This window comes from Coffea eugenioides, chromosome 2 (assembly GCF_003713205.1).
Source record: "Coffea eugenioides isolate CCC68of chromosome 2, Ceug_1.0, whole genome shotgun sequence".
Lineage (NCBI taxonomy): Eukaryota > Viridiplantae > Streptophyta > Magnoliopsida > Gentianales > Rubiaceae > Coffea > Coffea eugenioides.
The window spans coordinates 34,605,403-34,626,734 of NC_040036.1; the positions used below are offsets into that span (position 1 = coordinate 34,605,403).

Consider the following 21,332-nt stretch of genomic DNA (forward strand, 5'->3'; position numbering starts at 1 on the left):
TTTTTCCGTCTCAAAGTTGCAGCAGACTTTGCGAAAGCAAATTTGGTAAAAACTCATTCACATTTCCTGATCAAACTTCAAAAAAAAAAAAATCATAAAACTCCAAGGAACGATGATCTTCTTGCACATTTCGCGAAGCAATCAATTTGTCTACAGGGTTAATGCGAGGAAATTTCTAACAGATCCGTCAGAATTATAAACTGAAGTACCTTAACGTCAACAATAGTAGGAGTACTTAAGTAAACGGATTCTACAAGTCTTCTTTTAGCCTTGTGGAAAACGGAACTTGTGAGGCCCCATCCACGGTTTAAGCCTCCAACCAACCTACAGCTCAAGTAGGGCTCCTAAATTCTTCTCGGTCGCTAATTTGCCTTTGAAAAGTCGGTCAAGAAGAAAAAAATACATATGGAGGAGGGCAGATTTGGCAATTGACTCGAGTAAATGGTCTCATTGCACCCTCCTGAATGCTGCAAGCGTTTTATCAGGATGCTGCAAGAACTTTCAAATAAGCCAATTGCACGAATTTTTAGATAAACCATCTATTATGATGAAGTGATATTTGTACTCTCAAATTAGCCTCTTACACTCCCTGGAAGCATATTGTTTAGTGAGTGAATTGAAGTAAAATAAACTAAAATGAGAGCGCAAATATCAATTCTCCTATCAATTGAAAACTCTGAAATGTTATGCTGCTCCTCTTTCGGTGCCCTGAACGATCCCCTCAGAATTTCTATAGAAAAGATAATTTGGGCCAGAATAAGAAAAGAACAAGTGAATTTTTTCAACCCCATTTACCGTTTGGACTTTGATTCGAAGATACTAATACCCAATGTAGTCGAAATGCGACCAAAACGAATGGGCGCACTAAAACAGATTGCCAAAGGATGCTTAGGCTCATTTTATGCATTGGTGTGATGGCAAATGGCTGATGATGACCACGTTGCTATTGGGACATAACCTTTAAAGTTTCTATTCAAAATTTGCTTGAAAATTCTTATAAATGATATGAAAGGCATACAACCAGATTAAAAAGAAAAAAAATATACATATTTAGAAAAGATAAGTTTTTTATACACTGTCAATATGTAATTATTTTAATACTAGCAAGGTTAGATGATGCCACCTAACATAAATTTAAATTTGAAATTTAAATCATGTACATGTGGCATACGTTCATAACTGCTAATGTAAAAAAATTGCTATATTATTAGTGTATAAAAACTACTGAAATGTACAATTCCTACAAATAAAATTAAAAAAATTGGTGCTTTCTAAATACCAGCGACATGCAGTAGGACTTCGATGTGAGAAATCATATTTACAATATCATCCATGCAGGAATTGTTGGGACCTATTTAATAACTGAAAAAAACCAGAACAAGACGGACAGAAAGATTCTAGGGTGCGTTTGATAAAATTGAAATTTGAAAACTGAAATGTGAAGTTGAAATCTGAATCCATTAAGTTAGTGAATTGTTAAGTACTAAATTTGATATATTTGAGTATATATCACGTTAAGTGATAAGTGAATAGTTTATCACTTATTTTTTGGAGCAAATTTTGCATATAAAATTCAGTACCACTTAATAAATTCAGATGCTTTAGTTTTGGTTAACAAACGCGTTTGAATTTGTTAAAATCTGAATTCATTAAGTTTCAATGCTTAACTGGATTATCAAACAGTGACTTAATTTTCTCTGAAATCTACATTGTAGACACGGCGATGGTTCTCACAAGTTTGGTTTCGCACAAGTATGCCTTGTGTATGAATGTTAGCACAAAAAGTGTACAAATAATAAATAATAAGAAAAGCATGGAAGGAAACAAAATATTCTGTTTCAATTCATAATTTCGCTCAACTACAAACTTAGGACACAAAGTTCTTAAATAGAGAAAGATAACCACAAATTCTATTATAATTATAATACCAAAATATGACTTAGCTCTATTTCCTAAGCCAATTGTCACACCAAATCTAATATGGTTACCAAATAAAAAATATAATTCTAAAATTGCTAAACTTCTAAGTATGCTTGGTTTAACTTTTGTTGACAATAAATATGTGAAAATAAGGTATAAATATATTTTAGATTGGATGTACATAAATCAAATTATGGTGTTAAAAAAATAAAATAACTAGTTTATCCTCAAATTTAGTAAGGGATAATTTCATAAACCTCCTCCGAGATTTTTAATTATTTCACTGACCTCCCTCCAGATTTTGAAAATTACACTAAGTTCTCTTAAGGTTAAGGATGACAATGGGGGCAAGGGCGGGGGATGGGGTGCGGCAAACATACATCCACCCCATCCCCCCATACAATAATATATATATATATAAAATAAAACTTTAAATTTCCCAAAGTTGCACATTTACTTACAAGTACAATGCTAGTCAGTGTCAACGACCGACCCAACAACTGAAAAAATTTCATGGACTATTGTTGATTTGTTTCCAACGCCCCCCCTAGACTAAACTATCCAATTTCAACCTGTTTTGTTCTTAACCCTTTTTTATTTCGATCGGTTCTCTTCCTCCGCACTGTATGTAACGTGACTTGTTGTGTTTTATTTTCATTTTGACAGTTTTTTAATCTTATTTAACATTGTTTACAATTGTATTATTGTAAATGAATATTTATGATAAGTTGATTTCCTCCCCGCGGAGACAGCGGGGGAATCGGGGCGGGGGAAACTAGATTTACACCTACTATATTTTTTTACGGAAATAGACATGTCAACGTAGAAGCCAAGTGCCCGGCAATTTAGTCTGTGGAAAGCTCATCCTATCTGAACCGGCACGACTTGCAAGTCTTTAGCCAATTACCGAAAATGAGAGACAGTATATAATTAAGCAGACGATGACTCATTGATATTCATTTTTTTGTACCATAATAATTAGTGAATACAACGTTTAGTTTTTAATTGTTTTTCCTGTGGAATAGACTATATACACGAAAAAAAAAAAAGTAATGTAGTGCCCATTTGGCCATTGACTTGAGTAAACGGTCCGGATTTGCTACGTCTGATTGCACCTTCCTGAAACTTTCTTTTTTTTTTTTAGATGATTACAAGTAACTTAGAATGGACTAATCATTAAAGTATATCATTGTTGGTTAGAATAAACCACTATTACTAATAAATAATTAAAGTTTTAAACTTAATTCATCTATTAACTAACCATATTAAAGGATACTTCAAGTATTATTGGTCCAACTGACTTGCGTCTAACATAAATGTAATAATTCTAAATCTAATTAAAGAGCTCTTTTCTTTTGGTGTCCTTAAGATATTCGTTAAGACACATTAATCTATATCTATCTATCTATTATCCTATAAAATGAGTTTTGGCAATTAAGGGTGTAAACAGAAGTTTATCTTAATTTTCACATTAATCTATATCTATCTATCTATTATCCTGTAAAATGAGTTTTGGTAATTAAGGGTGTAAGCAGAAGTTTATCTTAATTTTGTAATATCCAAATTACCCACCCTCACCAATAAATAAAAAAATTGCATTGCATTTCCTTAATAATTAGGATAAATTACTTATAATATCCAAATTACCCCCTCACCAATAAATAAAAAAATTGCATTGCATTTCCATAATAATCAGGATAAATTACTTTTAACCACTAATAATTTTACATAATGTCAAATGGCCCTTCTAAGGTTTCAAAATAACCACTAATAATGCCTTATTGCAAAACGCAGTGATTATAGGAAAAAGTTATAGATAAATACTTTTTGCATCTGTAGACTTTGCGAACACAATCCTACCTAATTTCCTCAAAACCTTCTATCAACAGCTAAAACTCACAACACTTTTTCTGGTCAAAATTGTGTATCTCTAAAAATCATAACACTCTAAGAAATGACGTTCATCTTGGACATTTTGTACAACAATCAATTTGTCTACGAAGTCAATAAGAGAAAGTCTTTAACAAATCAAACTGAAGTGCCCTAAACGTCAAGATTACTATTTAAGTAGACTCATTATGCAAGTCCTTTTGTAAGTATTGAAAAGTCGAATGTTTATAATAATGTGTGCTGATGTCAGAAAATATTAGCTATCGGTGTACCGTAATACATGAAAGCTACTATGGATATTAATAATACCAAAAAAAGAAAAAAGAATACATGCTTCTGTGAAGAGCTCTGCCCATATTGACAGGCGCTTTCTAATTTCCAAGCGACAGGTCTTTATGCAATGAGCCAAAATGAGAAACAATAAATTGCCAATTTGACTTTGTCTTGTTGATATTTCTAGGCCATAAGAATTCGTAAAACTCTCAACGATATGATATTGATTTCATATTTGTCTTCCCGGATGAATAGGCTATAGACCGTGAAGTATTCAATAGTCCACGTGTAAAAGAAAGGACAAATATCCGATGATGCAAGCTATAATATAGCCATCATCATACCTTAAGGAAAAAAAAAAAAAAGAAAAAAGAAAATTGCCACTAGCATTTCTGACTGCTCTTATTCCAGGACAGCCAATATCAATGAAATTATGCCAACAAAATATATATCTATGAGGTTCCTTATAAATTCAAACAAAAGGAAACCAAACTATGAGGTTCCTTATAAATTCACTCAAAAAATTACCCCATTTCTTCTATAAGCATTTAAAACATGGGTTTGGCTGATGTTTTCCTCAAGGCCATTCGTTAAGAAAAGCTTTAGGTGTTAGTTTGTCGGCGAAGGTGAAACTTATTTGAAAAACAGCGTAAACGCAAAGATGTAATAAATGTGAGTATGTACATTTATATGGTAAGTTAAGTGTAATTTAAATGTACTAACAATTGATTCAATACTTCCTTTTCAAGAAATCCTCATAAAGAGATCCTTAATCCGGTAATTGCAGACAGGAATAACAGTAACAATTACTCCAATATAATTATTACATTAATATTGCACAGGCAGCTTCTTTTTTTTTTTTTTTGGAATAAATAGCAAGACCAGCTCTTTGATTAAAATTTCGACACGAGTATGTATGAATACTATTACAACTAATTCAGGAAGAAATGATAATTGTCTTGTCCAAGAGAAAGACTTCTATGACACTTGGATTTACTTTAATCTTGATCCATACTCATATCACTTGAATCTACACGATCTAGTTGTAGCTGTGGGAAATCAGTCGTCTCTTCTGCATCATTTCCACCATCCTCAGCCTCAGGTGCAGGCATTTCGTCTGGATTTTGGAAGGGCTTAGGAGGCATTTCTAAGAGTTCACCATCTCCTTCAAGCATTTCTATGACTTTGTTCATAGAAGGACGATTGATTGGCTTCATCTGTATGCACCACAATGCTACCAGGATCATCTTCTTCAACATCTTTCTTTCATCTTCTGAGGCATCTCCCATCTCAATACTGTTTCCTTTGCTCAGCTGATCATAAACCCATGAAGGGAAGTATATCTGGCTCCTCTGGTCCACTAAAGGGTTCAGATTTTTCCTTTTCCCAGCCATTTCCAGCAGCAGCATTCCAAAGCTGTATACGTCTGCTTTGTACGAGACTCCTCCAATATTTTTGTAGTACAACTCTGGGGCCATGTATCCCAACGTACCTCTTGCAGCTGTCAGGGACACAATACTATTCTCTGTTGGATACAATTTTGCAAGTCCAAAGTCAGAAAGTTTAGGAGCAAAATGCTCATCTAGAAGAATGTTGTGAGGCTTGATATCAAAATGCAAAATTTGCATCTCACAGCCGCGATGTAAATAATCAATTCCTTTGGCAATCCCAAGAGCAATGTCGAACAGCTTTTCACAACTCAAGGATGTTGTCTCTGTTTCTTTTCGGAAGATATATTTCTCAAGAGACCCGTTAGGCATGAATTCATAGACAAGAGCCCTTTTGGAGCCTTCAAAGCAGAAGCCAATCAGCCTTACCACATTAGCATGGTGAGCGACCTCACTGATAAACTCCTGCCCGTTGGCCTTGGATTTGCCCAGCATTTTTACCGCTACCAGTGGACCACTTCGAAGCTTTCCTTTGAAAACAGTCCCATAGCCTCCTTCACCCAATTTGTCATTGAAATTATTGGTCATCTTTCTTATGTCTGAATATGCGTACCTAACTGGCATGAGATTGTTTGGACTCTGTAAGAAGTCTTCAATGTTTTCATACATAGACAAGTGCGACCTTCTTATTTTGTAGATTATTAATGCAAACAGGAATGGGACACCCAATAAAAATCTCCCTGCCAGACACATTCCTGCATTAGAAATAAACCTGTCAAAATTAGAAGGTTCATTAAGATCCTTGTGCTTCAAAAGTGTCCTGTACAAGGAGAGACTTGCATATAAGGATAAATATACAGTAACAACTAAAAAAGTGCTCAATCATCACAAGGATATTTACTTTTATACTCATATAAGCAGCCTCAAAAAGGAAAAGTTTGGTGTCTTACCAATGAGAATTCCTAATTCTCTGCTAATTGCTGCCAGCAGTTATGACAAGAGGGAAAAGTGATTAGATGTAAAATGGCAAAACTTCAAGGAAAAACCTATTTTAGACATGGAGGAAAACAGGATAGAACACTGACCGGTGTTTTGATTTAAAAACTCAACTTTCTGGTACCATATCTCCTTAAGACCTGCAAAGTTCTCCAGCCAAAAACGTTATGCAACCGAAGTAGAAAGTGGATCTTGAGGCTACATATTTTTGTGATTTTGCACTTCTTGCCTGTGCAGGAGGGCTTTTTAATTTGTCAGCAAAATGCGATTTACAAAATAAAACAAACTAATAATTCTACGAACGAAAAATTTCAGAAACGCTTTCAACCCAAGCATGTTGTCTATAAGTGATTTACAAAGTAAAACAAAGTAATTCCAAACTTCCAACTGAAATAAAGTTAAGGCTTGGTAAGCGTACATTCGAACGTGGGCCTGAATGTACTTGGGTGAAGGAGCTCGCACTGCAAATATTTAGGTGAGCAACGGATAGAATCATTCACGTCACGATCACAAAAACCACTGCTGCACTGTTGGCAATAGATGCCCTCCCAATCAAGCAAAAATCCATAGGCAAGAGCATCATAAAGACCCGCAAGAGAAGTATAAGCTTTTCTTCCACCAAAGTCCTCTGTGACCCAAGCAGCCATGTTGACAGCACAGGAATCATTCAGTACAGATACTTTATGGTCTCCAACTAAAAGGTAAGAATAGTTATTCGTTGGTGATGAAAAGTTGGAAGACATATGATTTCTGCAGAATGCCATGATATCTGAAAAGAAAGGAGATCTCACGGGAACAGGGCAAGAAATAAATAATACAGGAATATTTGTATCGAAGATATCATATAAAGGATATTCATCCTGTGGGTTATCAGCTCATCATATTCCAGAGTGTTAATTGGAAAAGAAGAACAATTGGCCTTATCTAGGCCTGGATCAACTACCCGCATCAAGTACTTTTCATAGATAATTTCCTGCACGTAGTACTTTTGTAAAAACAAGTTGACAATGGTGCGATTGTTCTCACAGGCAAGCTCGTAGCTGGGGTCACCGCAATGGATGGGATCTTCTTTCAGTCGAAAAGGGTAGCTAATATTTCGGATATCACCACAAGAGGACGGGTCGCAGTGGTGATTGTTGGTGGCTTCGCAGCTGGTTGCCAACCCTGCCAAGACTAATACCAGAACAAGTAGCGATGCTATGGATACCTTGTCCTGTGACATCTGTGCTGAAATTTGAACTTCTACTTTGTGAGAACTGAGAACTCAGAAGAGACCTTCTTTTTATATTTTCCCTGTAGTTGATCAAGTCATAACTCATAACCCACCAATTTATGATTTTCTTCGCCATCAATTCCTCTTCCAATAGCGATACAAGAAGCAATGACCAATACTTTTTCCACAAAGAAAGTGACATTTGATACATTGAGGGATGCTTACTTGAACTTGATGGAATTTTTACCCGGTTGTCAATTTGACATTAATTAGTGGGGTTCCATGTAGCGTCCTCAAGCGCCATATTTTCCCACTGGATTAACATATGTTCTCAATGATGGAGCTAAGGGGGCATGGCCCCCCTCTAAGTTCTGAAAATTTTAATTTATAGTGTGTAAATATATGTGAAATAAAGTTGATCCCCCGCCAAATTTTTTACAATTTTATTTTTTATGATGAGAGTTTATATATATATTTATAATTAAAGTAAATAGATGGAAATTATTTTGAACATAGCATATTAAGAAAATTTTGGCCCCCCTAAAAAAAAATCCTGACTCCGTCACTGATTCTACTGCTACCCCATTTCTATTGATAACTCTCATATCCAATACTGCCAGTGGGGCTACGCGTATCTCATCATCCTCATTCAACTCCGGTAGACCAGTGCTAACAGCTGCTCCTTTAGGTGATTCTTTAAGCAACGATAAACCTTCAGGTAGCTTCAATTTATAGGCCACTGGTCCCAACTTCTGCTCTATCTGATATGGTCTGTAGTATTTTGCAGCCAATTTCAAATTCTTCCTCAGAGCTATTGATGTCTGTCTGTAGGGCTGGAGCTTAAGGTACACCCAATCTCCCACCTCAAAGTTTCTCTCTGTCCTATTCCTGTTAGTCAGCTGCTTGATCCTATTTTGTGCTTGCAATAAATTTTCTCTAAGCAAAAAGTTCCAGTTAACTCTGTTATTGGCCCAATCCTCCACTGCTGCTACCTGAGTATGGTATGGAAATAACCTGAGTTGTGTAGGCTTATACCCATACAGAGCTTGAAATGGAGACATTTGAAGGCTGGTGTGGTAATTAGTATTATACCACCGCTCAGCACTCAGCAGTGGCTAGCCATTTCCTCCACCGTTTTGGTCGGTGCATGCGCATACCCCTGAGGTATGCTTCCACACACCTGTTTACTCTTTCAGTCTATCTATCGGTTGTGGATGATAGGTGCAATTTTGTCCCTAGTAACCTGAATAGCTCTTGCGAAAATGCACTGGTAAACACCTTGTCTCTGTCAGATATAATGCTGAGAGGTAAGCCATGCAATTTGAATATCCGGTCAAAGAAGGTATCAGCAACTATCTTGGCAGTGTAATGGGATGTCAAGGGGATAAAATGAGCATATTTCGTGAACCTGTCCGCCACCACATATATGACATTACTCCCAAAGGATTTTGGTAACCCTTCAATAAAGTCCATAAAAATGTGTTGCCACGCCTGCTCAGGGACTTCTAAAGGTTGTAAAAACCCTGGATAATGGCAGAGCTCATCCTTGCTTCTCTTGCAAATGTCACAATCATACACATAAGCTTCTACATCTTTCTTCATCCCTGGCCAATAAAGATAGTTCTTCATTCTCTGGTATGTTCCCAGAACCCCAGAATGTCCTCCAATAAAGAAGATAGTTTTTCATTCAGTCTTAGTGAACTGATCAAACCACTGTCACTTTCTCTAACACCAAGACTCCAGCCGTTTCCACTGTCCACTCCATCTCCTCTATCACCGGCCTGATTCCAACTTTCCCTTCCTAATATTGCCTCTCTCTCTCTTTCTCTCTCTCTCTCTGTAAAATCAAACTACACGCTTTGTTAGTCCCGGTCTATGTATTTGTGCTTGATTGTATTTGAGGTAATATAAAGAGGCTTCACCAAAATATCAATTTTAAAAAAAGGTATGTGTAATATTGGTATCAATAACACTTCTTTTGCTCTTCTTCTATTCCCTTTGTTACTTTTTCTGTACCTAAGACCATTGGAAGTATGGTCAGGAAGTTGGTAAAATTCTGATATTTATATAGATGCGGTATGTAAAGAGCCTTCGTGTACCCATTGCCTTTTGCTTTTGAAATTATTTTATAAGAAGTTCCGTGTAATAAAAAAAAAAAATGACTACCATGTTCTTAATTATCAAACAATGAATGGCCATTTATATTTTTGCACCGACTGCACACTCAACTAGATAAAAAAATATCAATGGCTATAGGAAGCATTAAAAAAGAACATGAGAATATTATTCTAATTACTCAAATCATTTGGTAACGCTTTAGTTTTTATTCTAATTACTCATATTATTGAATCAATTGGTAGCATTTTGTTCATATCATTACTGTCATAACCGAAATAAAATGACTCTAATTATTAGACAAAAGGGTACTTTGATCGCAGCAAAACTAAGACAAACAAAATATTGACACTTCAAATTGCTTACATTCCACTTGTCGAATGACGGAGCTAAGGGGGGCTGATGGAGGCCATGGCCTCCCCTAACTTTTGAAAATTTTAATTTATAGTGTGTAAATATATGTGTAAAATAAAGTTGGTCCCTCCCCCTAATTTTTTACAATTTTAGTTGTTATTATAAGAGTTTATATATATATATATATATTATATTTTTATATGATAATGAATCGCAATCTAATTGATGAAATGTTTTACCTGTATCCGACAAGTCAAAAATACAATTTATTTCTTTTTTTTTTAAAGTCAATATGATTGTCATTGGCGAGATCAAATGAGCAATTATTGGTCTGCGAAGATTGAAAAGCTCAGCCCATCTTGACCGCTGCCTTCTAATTTCCAAGCCATATATATGCAATGACCTGCAAGTCTTCAGCAAAGAGCAAGAAAAGAGTTTTGACACAGGACCAAACTGGCTATGATTATATTCATATTTTTTTTTTCTAAGCAATTTATTGATACTTCTAGCGCCATAGCAATTCGTGAAATCTCTCTATCAAATTTCGATTTCATGTTTTTCTGTCCAGAAAAATTGATTATGGAACATCCAGTAGCTCGCGTAAAAAAAATTAAAAGAAAAAAAAACAATTGCTATGCATGTCCCAATGTCTTTTGCAACTTCTGAAAGTTTTCAATAGCGGATTTAAACTTAATTGTTAAAGTGTTAACGAACCAATTTGAGGCTAGTCAGTTTGACTGATACAAGTATTATTCATCTTAAGTGCACACAATTACACATTTTCAACAAGTTAGTTTGCCAATTTGTCAGTTGACAAAAGAGCATGAGTAGTACTTCTAGCAGTAGGTCTAACTCATATACATTCAAAAATTATTGAGCTTTGCAAGCTATAAATGGGTTGACTGATTAGGTCTCAAACGCCCCGCGTGAATGGTCCAGCGGCAGCACCTCCTCCTGATAAATCTCTAGGTCCCGGGTTCGAGTCCCTACGCGCACTTACCGTGCTTGGGTCGGGTTGGGGGGCCAAGGCCCGGGCCGCAGGGGATTAGTCGGGCCCCGTAAGGATTGATCCGGACATCCCTGTGTCGAAAAAAAAAAAAAAGATTAGGTCTCAAACTTTCTCTACTAGGTCAGTTATTGGAATGATACATCCCAAGTTCTTCACAAGTGTTTTGAAAAGCCAAAACCAAAGTTTGGCCTTACTTAGAATTGTAGTGACTTTAGAAATTAATTTGTTATTGGAGCTTTGTTTTTTAGGGGGTTATTGGAGCTTGCTATATAGGAACTTAATTATTGAAAGACAAGTGTTCAAACATGTAGGTAAAGATATAATTTAGTGATCGATAGTTGGATTAGATATTATTCATATGTGCAACTAGATGTTAGTGTTTAGCTTACTATTTGTGATTATTAGTTGCAATTATTACATATTGCCCACTTGTAGTTAGCAGTCAGTAGCAATTTACTCTCTATATACATGAAATACACAAAATGCTTACTAATGACTAATGCCAAACATTTTAACAACTAGAAAAGTGCACTTGCATTATTGCACGTGTTTGATCATACCAAAACTTGTCTTACTTTATCTATATTGTGAAAGACTCAACTCAGATTTTGCTAGAAAAGCCTCTGATCCATTGCATGCCAAACATGGTAGTTTGGAGCAGCAAGCAAGGCTCATTAACCAACAAGCAATGCAAAACCTTTAATCATGCTGTCTAAGTGGCTGTAATTCAGTAGAACAAGGAGAAGTTACTTGATATACCTTAGACAGGAGCTAAATGCTTCTCCTTTAATCTTAGAGTTTCAGCCTTTATTGTTATTGCTATTGTAGAATCTTGAGAGCCCAGGAGGGGTGAATTCCAATATTCCTTTCCATTTTTTCATTGGGTTAATTAAGATGCATTCGAATAACAAATAACCTTCTTATTACCTAATGAATCTCAATTGGAAGAAATATATTTTGGCCTTAGATAAGCATGGCTGGCTTACTAACCATTTTCTTGCGTGATTTTACACCTTTATGTCTCTACCGTGAAATAAGAAGCACGGCTTAAAGTACTGAACTGTGTCCAATAGTAATTCTTTCATTTGGTAGAACTGACTCCAAAACTATCAAAGACATTCTTGACTTTCTTTGTATTTCATCGATACGATGTTGGTTGTAGGGGGATTGTGAAGATTTGCGCCGAAGATTTAATGATGTTTTACTTAAGAGGCCTATGACCGTAAGATTTTTTCTGCACTTTCTTTGTAATGGTAGTGCCATCCTTCCATACTGCTGATGTTTATATTCATTAGAAAAACAAAACAAAAAAAAAAACACATGCATTGCACCCGTATAATTTATCAAATAATTTAAAAAATTCAATTAAAATTTTTTGTAGTAATTAAGGAAGTGTTCTTGTAGGGACAAGAAAATGTTATATGACAGAAGTTATTTGAGTTGGGTAGCTTTTGATATGTCTTCTATTTCTTTCTTTTAGATAAAATAGCACAAACATCCTACACATTTTGCCAAAGAATTTTTTTGTCCTCAAATTTAAAATGCTAATATTAAATTCCTAACAAAAATAAACCAGTCCAATTTGGACCAAACCTCTAACTCCAACCATCTTTTGTCATGAAACCACACTTCTGTTAGCAATAAGTTATCCAGAAGTCCTTTGAAGCCATTTTGAAAACATCCAATTTTACTTTATTCTCCTTCTGGCTTTAGAATGAGTATCTATTCACTCTCAAACGCAAAGGTTCAAAGTTCTTCACCAAAACATGCTTCATTTATGCCGGATTTTGCCAAATAATCAACTAACCAATGTCTTCAGATTACCTTATTCTTTATAGGCAAACTGAAAGAGCTTTGATTAGAGAGGAATAAGTTTGGGATTATTATTTGTTTGTCAACTCATATTCACATGACAATTCCTGTAACTTGCATAAGAAACAAAAAATCAAGAGGAGTATTTTGACTCTTTGGAACATGATGATTTTAAGTTAATATAATTATTTATGTGAATCGACAACTATCTTATTATAAGTTTAGTTGATACTCCAATAGAGGTTCTGAATTTGAATTCCTCTTCCTCCTTTCTCTTTCTTAAATCTCAACTCACCCCTAATAAAAAATTTTTAAAAAAAATATCTCACAGTTAATTATGTAAACAAATCAAAGTCACCACCTTTAATATCAATCCAAAATATTCCAAATTCATAAAATGGTATTTAAATTTTAATGACCTTCAATTGATTGGTTATGGTTTGGACCGGTTAAGTAAACTTGTTCAGATATAGGGTTAAGGCTAAATTGTAAAACAAACACAATTCTTCAATTTTTTTTCTTTTCTAAACATGGCGCTAATATTATTGAAAGAAATTAAAAGAGAGTGTGAATTAAACAAAAAATAAAAAAATTGTACCAATATATTTAAAATCTAAGATTTGTCTAGCAATAGCTCAAAGTGTGATAAAATGTGTACACACTACAACAAAAATGGCCTTTAACGGCATTTAAAGGTGTCAGTATAGATAATCTAACCTGACACTTTATCTATCCTCACACCTAGGGCGAGTGTTGTCCCTTCCAATGTGGGGATAGCCTCAAATCTTTAGCAGCATTCAAATGTGTCAGGAATACCATGCTGCTATAGCATTCCCTCTGCCAACAAAAACTTTTTTTGTGATAATCGAAAGTGTCAGTATAGCATTAGAACATCAGTAGCAGATCAGTAGGATATCCAATTTATGAAGGCATCTTGAGTTGTCTTAATATATGGCTTTAAGGACACGTAGCCATGTGAATTTACACTGCTTTGGACGACACGCCCATTTGTCATTAGTGTTTTTCGAAGCTAAGCTATGCTGACACTTTTAATTGCCAGGAGTTTTTTCCCTGTTTTTTTTTTATATGGAAGCAACCTGCAATTAGTCCTCCCTGCTGTACATTCCATCAACCAGAATCCCAAGGGACTTGTAAAATTATCCCAAAGAGCAGAATGCATATAGCAATTTAAAAGAAGAAGTCGATACTCAAATATAATTCATTAAATTAAAAGTCGGTAACAAGTACAAACGTAGCAAGTATTAAAATCCCAAACAAGTACTAAAACATTCTCATGTACACAAACTTGAAATACTTTCTTGTGCACAAACTAAAAGATTCTCATCCCTAACAAGTTGAAAGAACTAACAGTAGCTTCCAAACTTTACAATGAAATGAGAGCTTTCAGTCATAACCACGAAGTCCCCATCAATCTTCAGCTGGTTCCACCTATGCACAGTTTGTGGGGGATCATTAGATCATCATACTAACAAGAGCTTTCCAGAAAAGCCACAATGTATTTGCTAAAGATCAAATTAAATTGCCATGATTCCAGAGGCGAAGCCATTCATGATGAGACCTAAGAGCCACGATGTAAAGACATGAACCCCTTTTCCACTACTCTGGATTAGGCCACGAGCCATGTCATTTTGTTTGATTCAAAGTTAGGAACCATTCTAAGGATTTAAATTTGTTCAAATTTTCTGTATTCCACGAAATAATCACTTCCAGGGGGAAATTTTGCAACCCACTCACACTTAAGATCAATCTGCTATCAATGAAAAACTAAACCTTGTATCCACTCAGTAACATAAAGTCAACTGCTAACAAAACTAGTTACATGCATTTCATATCGGCAATTACAGGACAGATCAATGCGTAAAGTTAAAAGCTTTCAGAATAAGTATTAGCAACTCAATGCCCATAAAGCCAATACATAAATGTGCAGCAGTAGCGGATCATGAAGCTTTAGTTGCATTTACTTCTTAAATATTAGCTACAGAAAAGATCATAACGTTTCCCACCTAGAAGCTTTAATTTCATCTTTTAGTTACCACCTCATACTTGCCAACAACCATAATCACACCACTCATCCTCTTATACCAACCACAAAGTCCAATAAACCCAATCTCCTGCCCCCTGACCCTCCTCTTCCCCACCCCCCCCAAAAAAAGAAAATAGGGTCAGATCAAGCACATAACATCCCATTTGTTCCAATTTGGCGTACCCATACAAAAGCTCCAATTAGCTTGCTGGATAAACTAAATCAACCCCAAAAACTAGTGGCAAAACACATCTAATTTAATGTTTTCTAAGTTTGTTGAGTAGGTTTGTCTAATGAGGGAAAGAAGCAGAAAGTATGGTCAACATTTTACACTACCAATGACAACAACCAAAATTTTCCAACCGCTGGTCAATTTTTGTTCAACTCTCCCCCTACCAAGTCCAGCCGTAGTTGGGTTTTGTGCAAAAAATGGTTGGGAAGTAGCAAGTCCTTCCCAAGCGGGCCAAGAGGCAGATGATGCAATTAATCTAGGGGATTCATGATGACAAGGCAAAAATTTTGAACAATTTTTTCCCCTAAGCTGAGGCTGAGGCTAAATACAGATCAGAAAATACAGATCAGAAAACACTAAAGTTGACCACTAAAAGCAAGCATATATACTCCAAAAAACATGACTTCTATTTTAAGTTCAAAATAGAAGTCATCTCTAAGAAATATTTTCAAGTTTTTGGAGCCTCCAGAGTCCAATGACAAGCTGGATGGTCTAAAGAGCAGGGTCAAGTTCAAGATCATGAGCTTGAAAGTAAAAGGTGACATGGATTATGTACCAGAGCTGTTTGATGAGCAAAGGGATCAAGTTGCAGTTGAACAGATTCTGCGGGTTATTTTCCTGGAGCCTGATCATCTTACCCCTGCACTCGAAAAACTGAATCGTCAACTAGCTGAGGCTGAAGCTAAGCTTGAGGTACGCAAAAGGCCTCCTCTAGAGGACAAAGGTCTAAGAGTTCAGATTCCTAAGTCCTAGCGTAGCAAGGTTTGGAAAGAGCAAGACATAGATTGGCATAAGCACACAGATAGAACATGAAGAAGGCGACAGCATTAAATCCAAGTGAAGCTTAAGCAAATCTAGAATAAGGAGGAAAAGCCAGTGAAGTTTCAACACCCAAACTACACATAAATGAGACTAGCATTAACCTTCACTTCCATCGTGTATCCACGGGTAGCAAGCAGCTATAATCTTCTGTATTCTCTTCATGACGCGTCTTCTCGTGGTAGATGCTTCTTCACCAGAACTGCTCCCAGAAGCTGAGGAATTTCCACTTCCACCAAAGTAGTCTATGTTGCCAAATCTTTCCTCACCCTCACCCCATAAGCTCGCTTGAAGTGTAGCTTCCCTTTCTCTATTGTATACATACTGCAATTTGGACCTAAAATACGGCAACACAACCTACACAACGTTTATCCAACTCAGAACACAGTAAACAAACTCTACTAAAAATAAAAAAAGCCAGAAGCTTGCTTGAGTGTCAAAAAGGAAGGATCTTTGACAACAGAAACATATCCAGCATTAAAAAACGACCAATCGAGAGTAATGAGAACAACCGATAAAAAAAAGGACTTATTTCAAAAATTATGAATCGTCACATAGACAAAATTCTTCTCCATTATGCAAAACATGAAGTAACTGAATTTAAGGAGTACCAAAAGAAAACGAAACAATTACCAAAAATACAACAGAGAGGATTTTCTGGCGTTTCTCTAAACCATTATGATGAATTGCGTCAGCAGGGGAATCCAATGGCAAAATCTTCTTCTTGCTGTGAATATTATCCTTTGTTTTTACTTTAATATTAACCGCTCTTCTTCTCAACCCATAAAGAGACTCGGCAAAAGAAGCATCGGTTGTTCTCAAGCTGTGGGTTTCCAAGACAAGCATTAGCAAAGCGAAGAATTCATCCTCATAGTCCAGGATTTTGTGAATAAAGGGTCTTCTTAAAGCCAATACCTACAAAACAAAACAAGCCCAGTTACTGAATTAAAACAAAAAAGAAGACAAAAAAACAAGAATTTTGATGAAAATTGAAGAACCCAGATGGAGTTTGAACTTTGAGTAGCTTACGCCGAGAGAGTAAGTGAGAGCAGCACGAAGACTAGAAGGGAGCTGTTGGGCAGCGGCCATTTCGAAGAAGGTGGGACGAGTCCCTTGTCCTCCTACGATATCTTCGAGCTTGTGGCCGGATTCCTTACCGGAATTGCCTAATTCTTTTGCTAAGAAATAATTTCTGGAGAATCTGAACTCGTCCTCTTTGATGGTGCGACGGGACGGCAGAGATAGGGAGCAGAGGAGAGGAAATTGGCCGAGAGAGGAGGGCAAAAATTGGTATTTCAGATTTAGGCAGACAACCAAGAAAAATCAATTTAGGGCAAAAATTTATCATGTAATTACATATCTTCAATGGGAAAACATGGGTAGTTTGATTGTGGAGAGATTCAATAGAAAAAACTCTTCGGGGAAAGCAAAATTTTGGCCAAGAGTTTTGACAGATAATTTGCCGAGAGAGAGAGAGAGAGAGAGAGAGAGAGAGAGAGTTTGTGAGAGAGATAAGAGAAGCAAAATTTCAGCAGGCAAAATGAGGTTTTGAAATTTCACTAAGTGTTTTGGCAAAGCAATCTTCCGCCAAAATCAAACGACGCCATTTTGTGTTCTAATTTTTTTTTGGTGCATCTCACATTTTTTCAAATGTCATGATAGGTAGTCTAAAGACACATTATTATTCTTATATCAGATAAAATAAAATAAAAAAGAGTATAAATTATTGATTTGATAACAAGTGTAATGATAGAAGTGCTATAATGACACAAACCATCAAGTGTCCTCGTATGTATGTCAGGAAAGGCTATTTTTGTTGTAGTGACATTATTCAAAAACTAATTTTTTGTGGAAGATGAATCCTGAAATAATAATAGAAATTTATATTAGAAAATGAATGATATATGGGTAGAAATGAATGTAATCGTGATCTTCAGTTTTTGTGAATGATTATGAGAGTAAGATATGTTTTAAGAGTAAGATATGTAGAATTGTGGGAGTTGTGGAAATTATAATGCAAACGGGCTCCTAAATTTTGGATATGTATTTTCCATAGTAGTGAGTTCCTTAAATTATGAGTTGGTTATTACTATGAGTCGTGTGGTAAGTGTTAGACGTGGTTTACAATTTGCAGATGCGATTTTGCATGGGTGGTTAATATATGTTAGTTAAAATTATGGAGTTATGATTTTGTAGATTAGTGAGTCACGTAAATTGGAAAAGTGAAAAGGGATGCGGAGAAGGAATAATGAATTAAAATAAATCTAAAATTGTGGAGGGTCCTCATTAAAAACCTGTCCTCTAATACATATAGATATAGATTTGGATTTTTGCCTAAAAATTCTCTGGATTGAACTAATCCTAATATGGGCTGGTTTATGATTATCATATGGTTAACTTAGCATTGTGGAGATAAAAATCATCTACCTTAAACAATCTCCGTAGAAATCATAAATTTTCGAATCAAAACAAATTATTTTCCACGGTATACCTTTTAAGTGTCAAGCTTTGTATAATCTCATTATTGTGTCAAAGCAAGCACATGAAGAAGGAAGAAAGACAGAGTCCAATTCTCAAATCAAAAGGTTCAAAATTCATAAACAAGTAATACGCATTTAACCAAGGTGCCAATCAAACTATTCAGTCATGAATATAATCAATAGATTAAAATACAACATTAAAGTACTCAAGGAACAACAATAGAGGGGTTTTAAATCATACAAGTTTTCACTTTAGATATAATTGTGGTATTCTGACCAATCAATCACTGATGAGTCTTCATCCAGCATTGCAGCCAGAATTTTTTTTTAAGTTCTCTTTTTCAATGACTTTTGATCGGATCTTAATAGACTCCAAACTCTCTATGTAATTTGACTTCTAGTTTAAATCATATATGTTATAAAATGATACCTTGTCTGATTTAATAGAGTCCAAATTTAGTTCTCTATTTGATACACTGACATTTTTAAAGTTCTCTTTTTCAATGACTTTTACTGGGATCTTAATGGACTTCAAACTGACTATGTAATTTGACTTCTAGTTTCAATCATCTATGTCATAAAATGATAGCTTGTCTTCCGATTTAATAGAGTCCAAATTTAGTTCAATTTCTTATCATGATGCAATTAGTGAGTGGAAAAATTCGGCCATTATTTGATACGTTAACATTTATAATTAAGAATTTTTGGTTTGATAGGAGACGGAGAGCAAAATTGTAGGAGTCCTTTAATTCACCCATGTTTATTGAATATAATTTATATAGACTTTTATAGATATAGATATATTGAGTAAGGACTAAAAGGTAAATCATCCAAGAGACTTTTATAGAGTACATACATTATATACATATCAATGGTCACAAATATGCCCCTACAATCATATAAGTTTTATCTTTTAAGTTTAATTCTCATTTTTCTTTTTTTTTTCTTCTTTCTTTATGTTTTGTCCCTTTTCTTCTTCATCCTTTAATGTCACAATGCTTTTTAATTTTTCTTAATATGTGCATATTCAAAATAAAACTTTTGATTGGCTATAACTCATTCAATTTGTTGTATTTTTCATTTCTTTCTATAAAACACCAAAACCAAATACAGAGAGTTTGCATGCAAGAGTCTTGGGATGGAGAAGAGATCAACAGACGAGGCATAAAAGGGACAAGAATTCAACATCTTTTCGGCTATAACCACATAAGACTATGAACTTTTGTTAAGAATATTTCTACGATATTAGCTTTTCAGGGTTTAAAATTTTCCTTAGAAGCCCTATGTCTAGACATGGGATGGGTGTAGACTTTGTATCTCTAAAGATTGGTTTCCACTTATTTGATAATATCCTTTAGGACTTTATAATTTCTAGAATTATTTGTGTGGAGAAATGGAATTTCATGGCACACAATTTCACTTGAAGACAAACCGTTTGTACAAAATTAAAAGACAAATAATTAATAGTTGTGTTTAGTCCTCCGGCTTGTGAGTTGGGAAACGAGTCAAAGCCGTACCACTACTGTTGCCATTTTGGGGTGAATCAAAACTCTTTTTTTATCATTCGATACTTGTCTATCCTACGCCTACTTCTACTCCTAGTCTAGCCTATATTAAGAGGAGGACCCAATTGGATCATGGGGGAACCGACGAGAATTGAACTATCATCGGATCAGATGGGTCATATGGATTTAAGCCACTTAAATGACAACCACATATAGTGGCAAGTGGTGAGAGGCAAGGTTAGAACCCTTGACCTCCCACCCTACCAAGCCTTAGAGGCTATAGGGATAGGCTCAAAATTTGGGTAGATCCGATTTTCAAAAATTCAATGATCTAAATTGTGCTATACCACTCGATGAGATAGTGTGACACAATTTTGACCATTAAATTTTTAAAGATCGGGGTAATGATGATGATGACCTGGTAAAGATCAAACTCAGCTGATGATGCTATTGTGGCCCTTTTGGGTTTCAATCAATTGGATGATTTAATAGTTAATTGGGTTCGGGGACTATGGCAAACTCTTGGGCTTTTTTTTATTGGATTGGACCAAGTTCTAATGGCCTTTTACAATTGTTTTGGTTTTAGGATCCAATTTCATGCATGCCAAAATTGAAAGGGGCCATCTTAAATTTTTTTGCGAATACTATTTTGGGACTAATATAGCTAGTGGGCCGAATGGGGTGGTTAACGGTTAAATAAAAAGAAAAGGAAACTGGTTTTCTGGGCCTATGTATGTAGGGCTTATGTTCTTATGGTGGACATTTTGTTTATTCTGTAATTGAACTTATGGATCATAAAGCCCAATTTAAAAATTCCCAACTCGTCAAATAAATTTAGAATCCCAAATATATAGCAAACGCCCAATTTGAGCTACATACAGCCAAGAACTTATTTAAAGGCTCTATTTTATTATAATAACCCAAATTTTAACAAATAAACTCAATAATATTAAAAGCCCAAGTTTGTTTATAATTCCAAATTAAATAAAAAGAAGCCTTTCTCAAGAGTAGGCTTAACTCTAGGGTCAAAGCCAAATTCAAATCCAACTGGAGCCAATGTGTGCCTATTTATATCAAAATAGAAACTTTTTTCTTATAGGGAATTGAACTAAAGTACTTTCTAAAAAGAGAAGTCTTTTCGAAAGGGCAAACTTTCCAAAATGGAAAACTTTTGGAATAGGGAAATCTTCCTTTTTTTAGAAACCTTTTCGGTTACTTTTCATAAAAGGTTCATATGTTATAGGATTATTTAAGATAGAAATAAGTAAATGAAATAACATAT

The 21,332-nt window shown here is 35.2% G+C and overlaps 2 protein-coding genes across 2 annotated transcripts; both read right to left on the minus strand.

The window, feature by feature from the left end:
* Positions 1-5,001: 5,001 nt before the first annotated feature.
* LOC113762583 (rust resistance kinase Lr10-like) lies at positions 5,002-7,340 on the minus strand. Its single transcript, XM_027306094.1, has 4 exons — positions 6,886-7,340; positions 6,557-6,607; positions 6,422-6,451; positions 5,002-6,226 (listed from the first exon to the last, which is right to left on the minus strand). The coding sequence occupies exons 1-4, from the start codon at positions 7,229-7,231 to the stop codon at positions 5,082-5,084; spliced, it is 1,572 nt and encodes a 523-aa protein (XP_027161895.1). The 5' UTR covers positions 7,232-7,340; the 3' UTR covers positions 5,002-5,081.
* Positions 7,341-14,175: 6,835 nt separating this feature from the next.
* LOC113759574 (peroxisome biogenesis protein 12-like) lies at positions 14,176-17,370 on the minus strand (the record flags this gene model as incomplete). Its single annotated transcript, XM_027302150.1, has 4 exons — positions 14,176-14,419; positions 16,170-16,422; positions 16,699-16,980; positions 17,095-17,370. Coding segments are annotated over 4 exons (825 nt in total), but the record flags the coding sequence as incomplete, so codon positions are not given.
* Between the last annotated feature and the right edge of the window lie 3,962 nt (positions 17,371-21,332).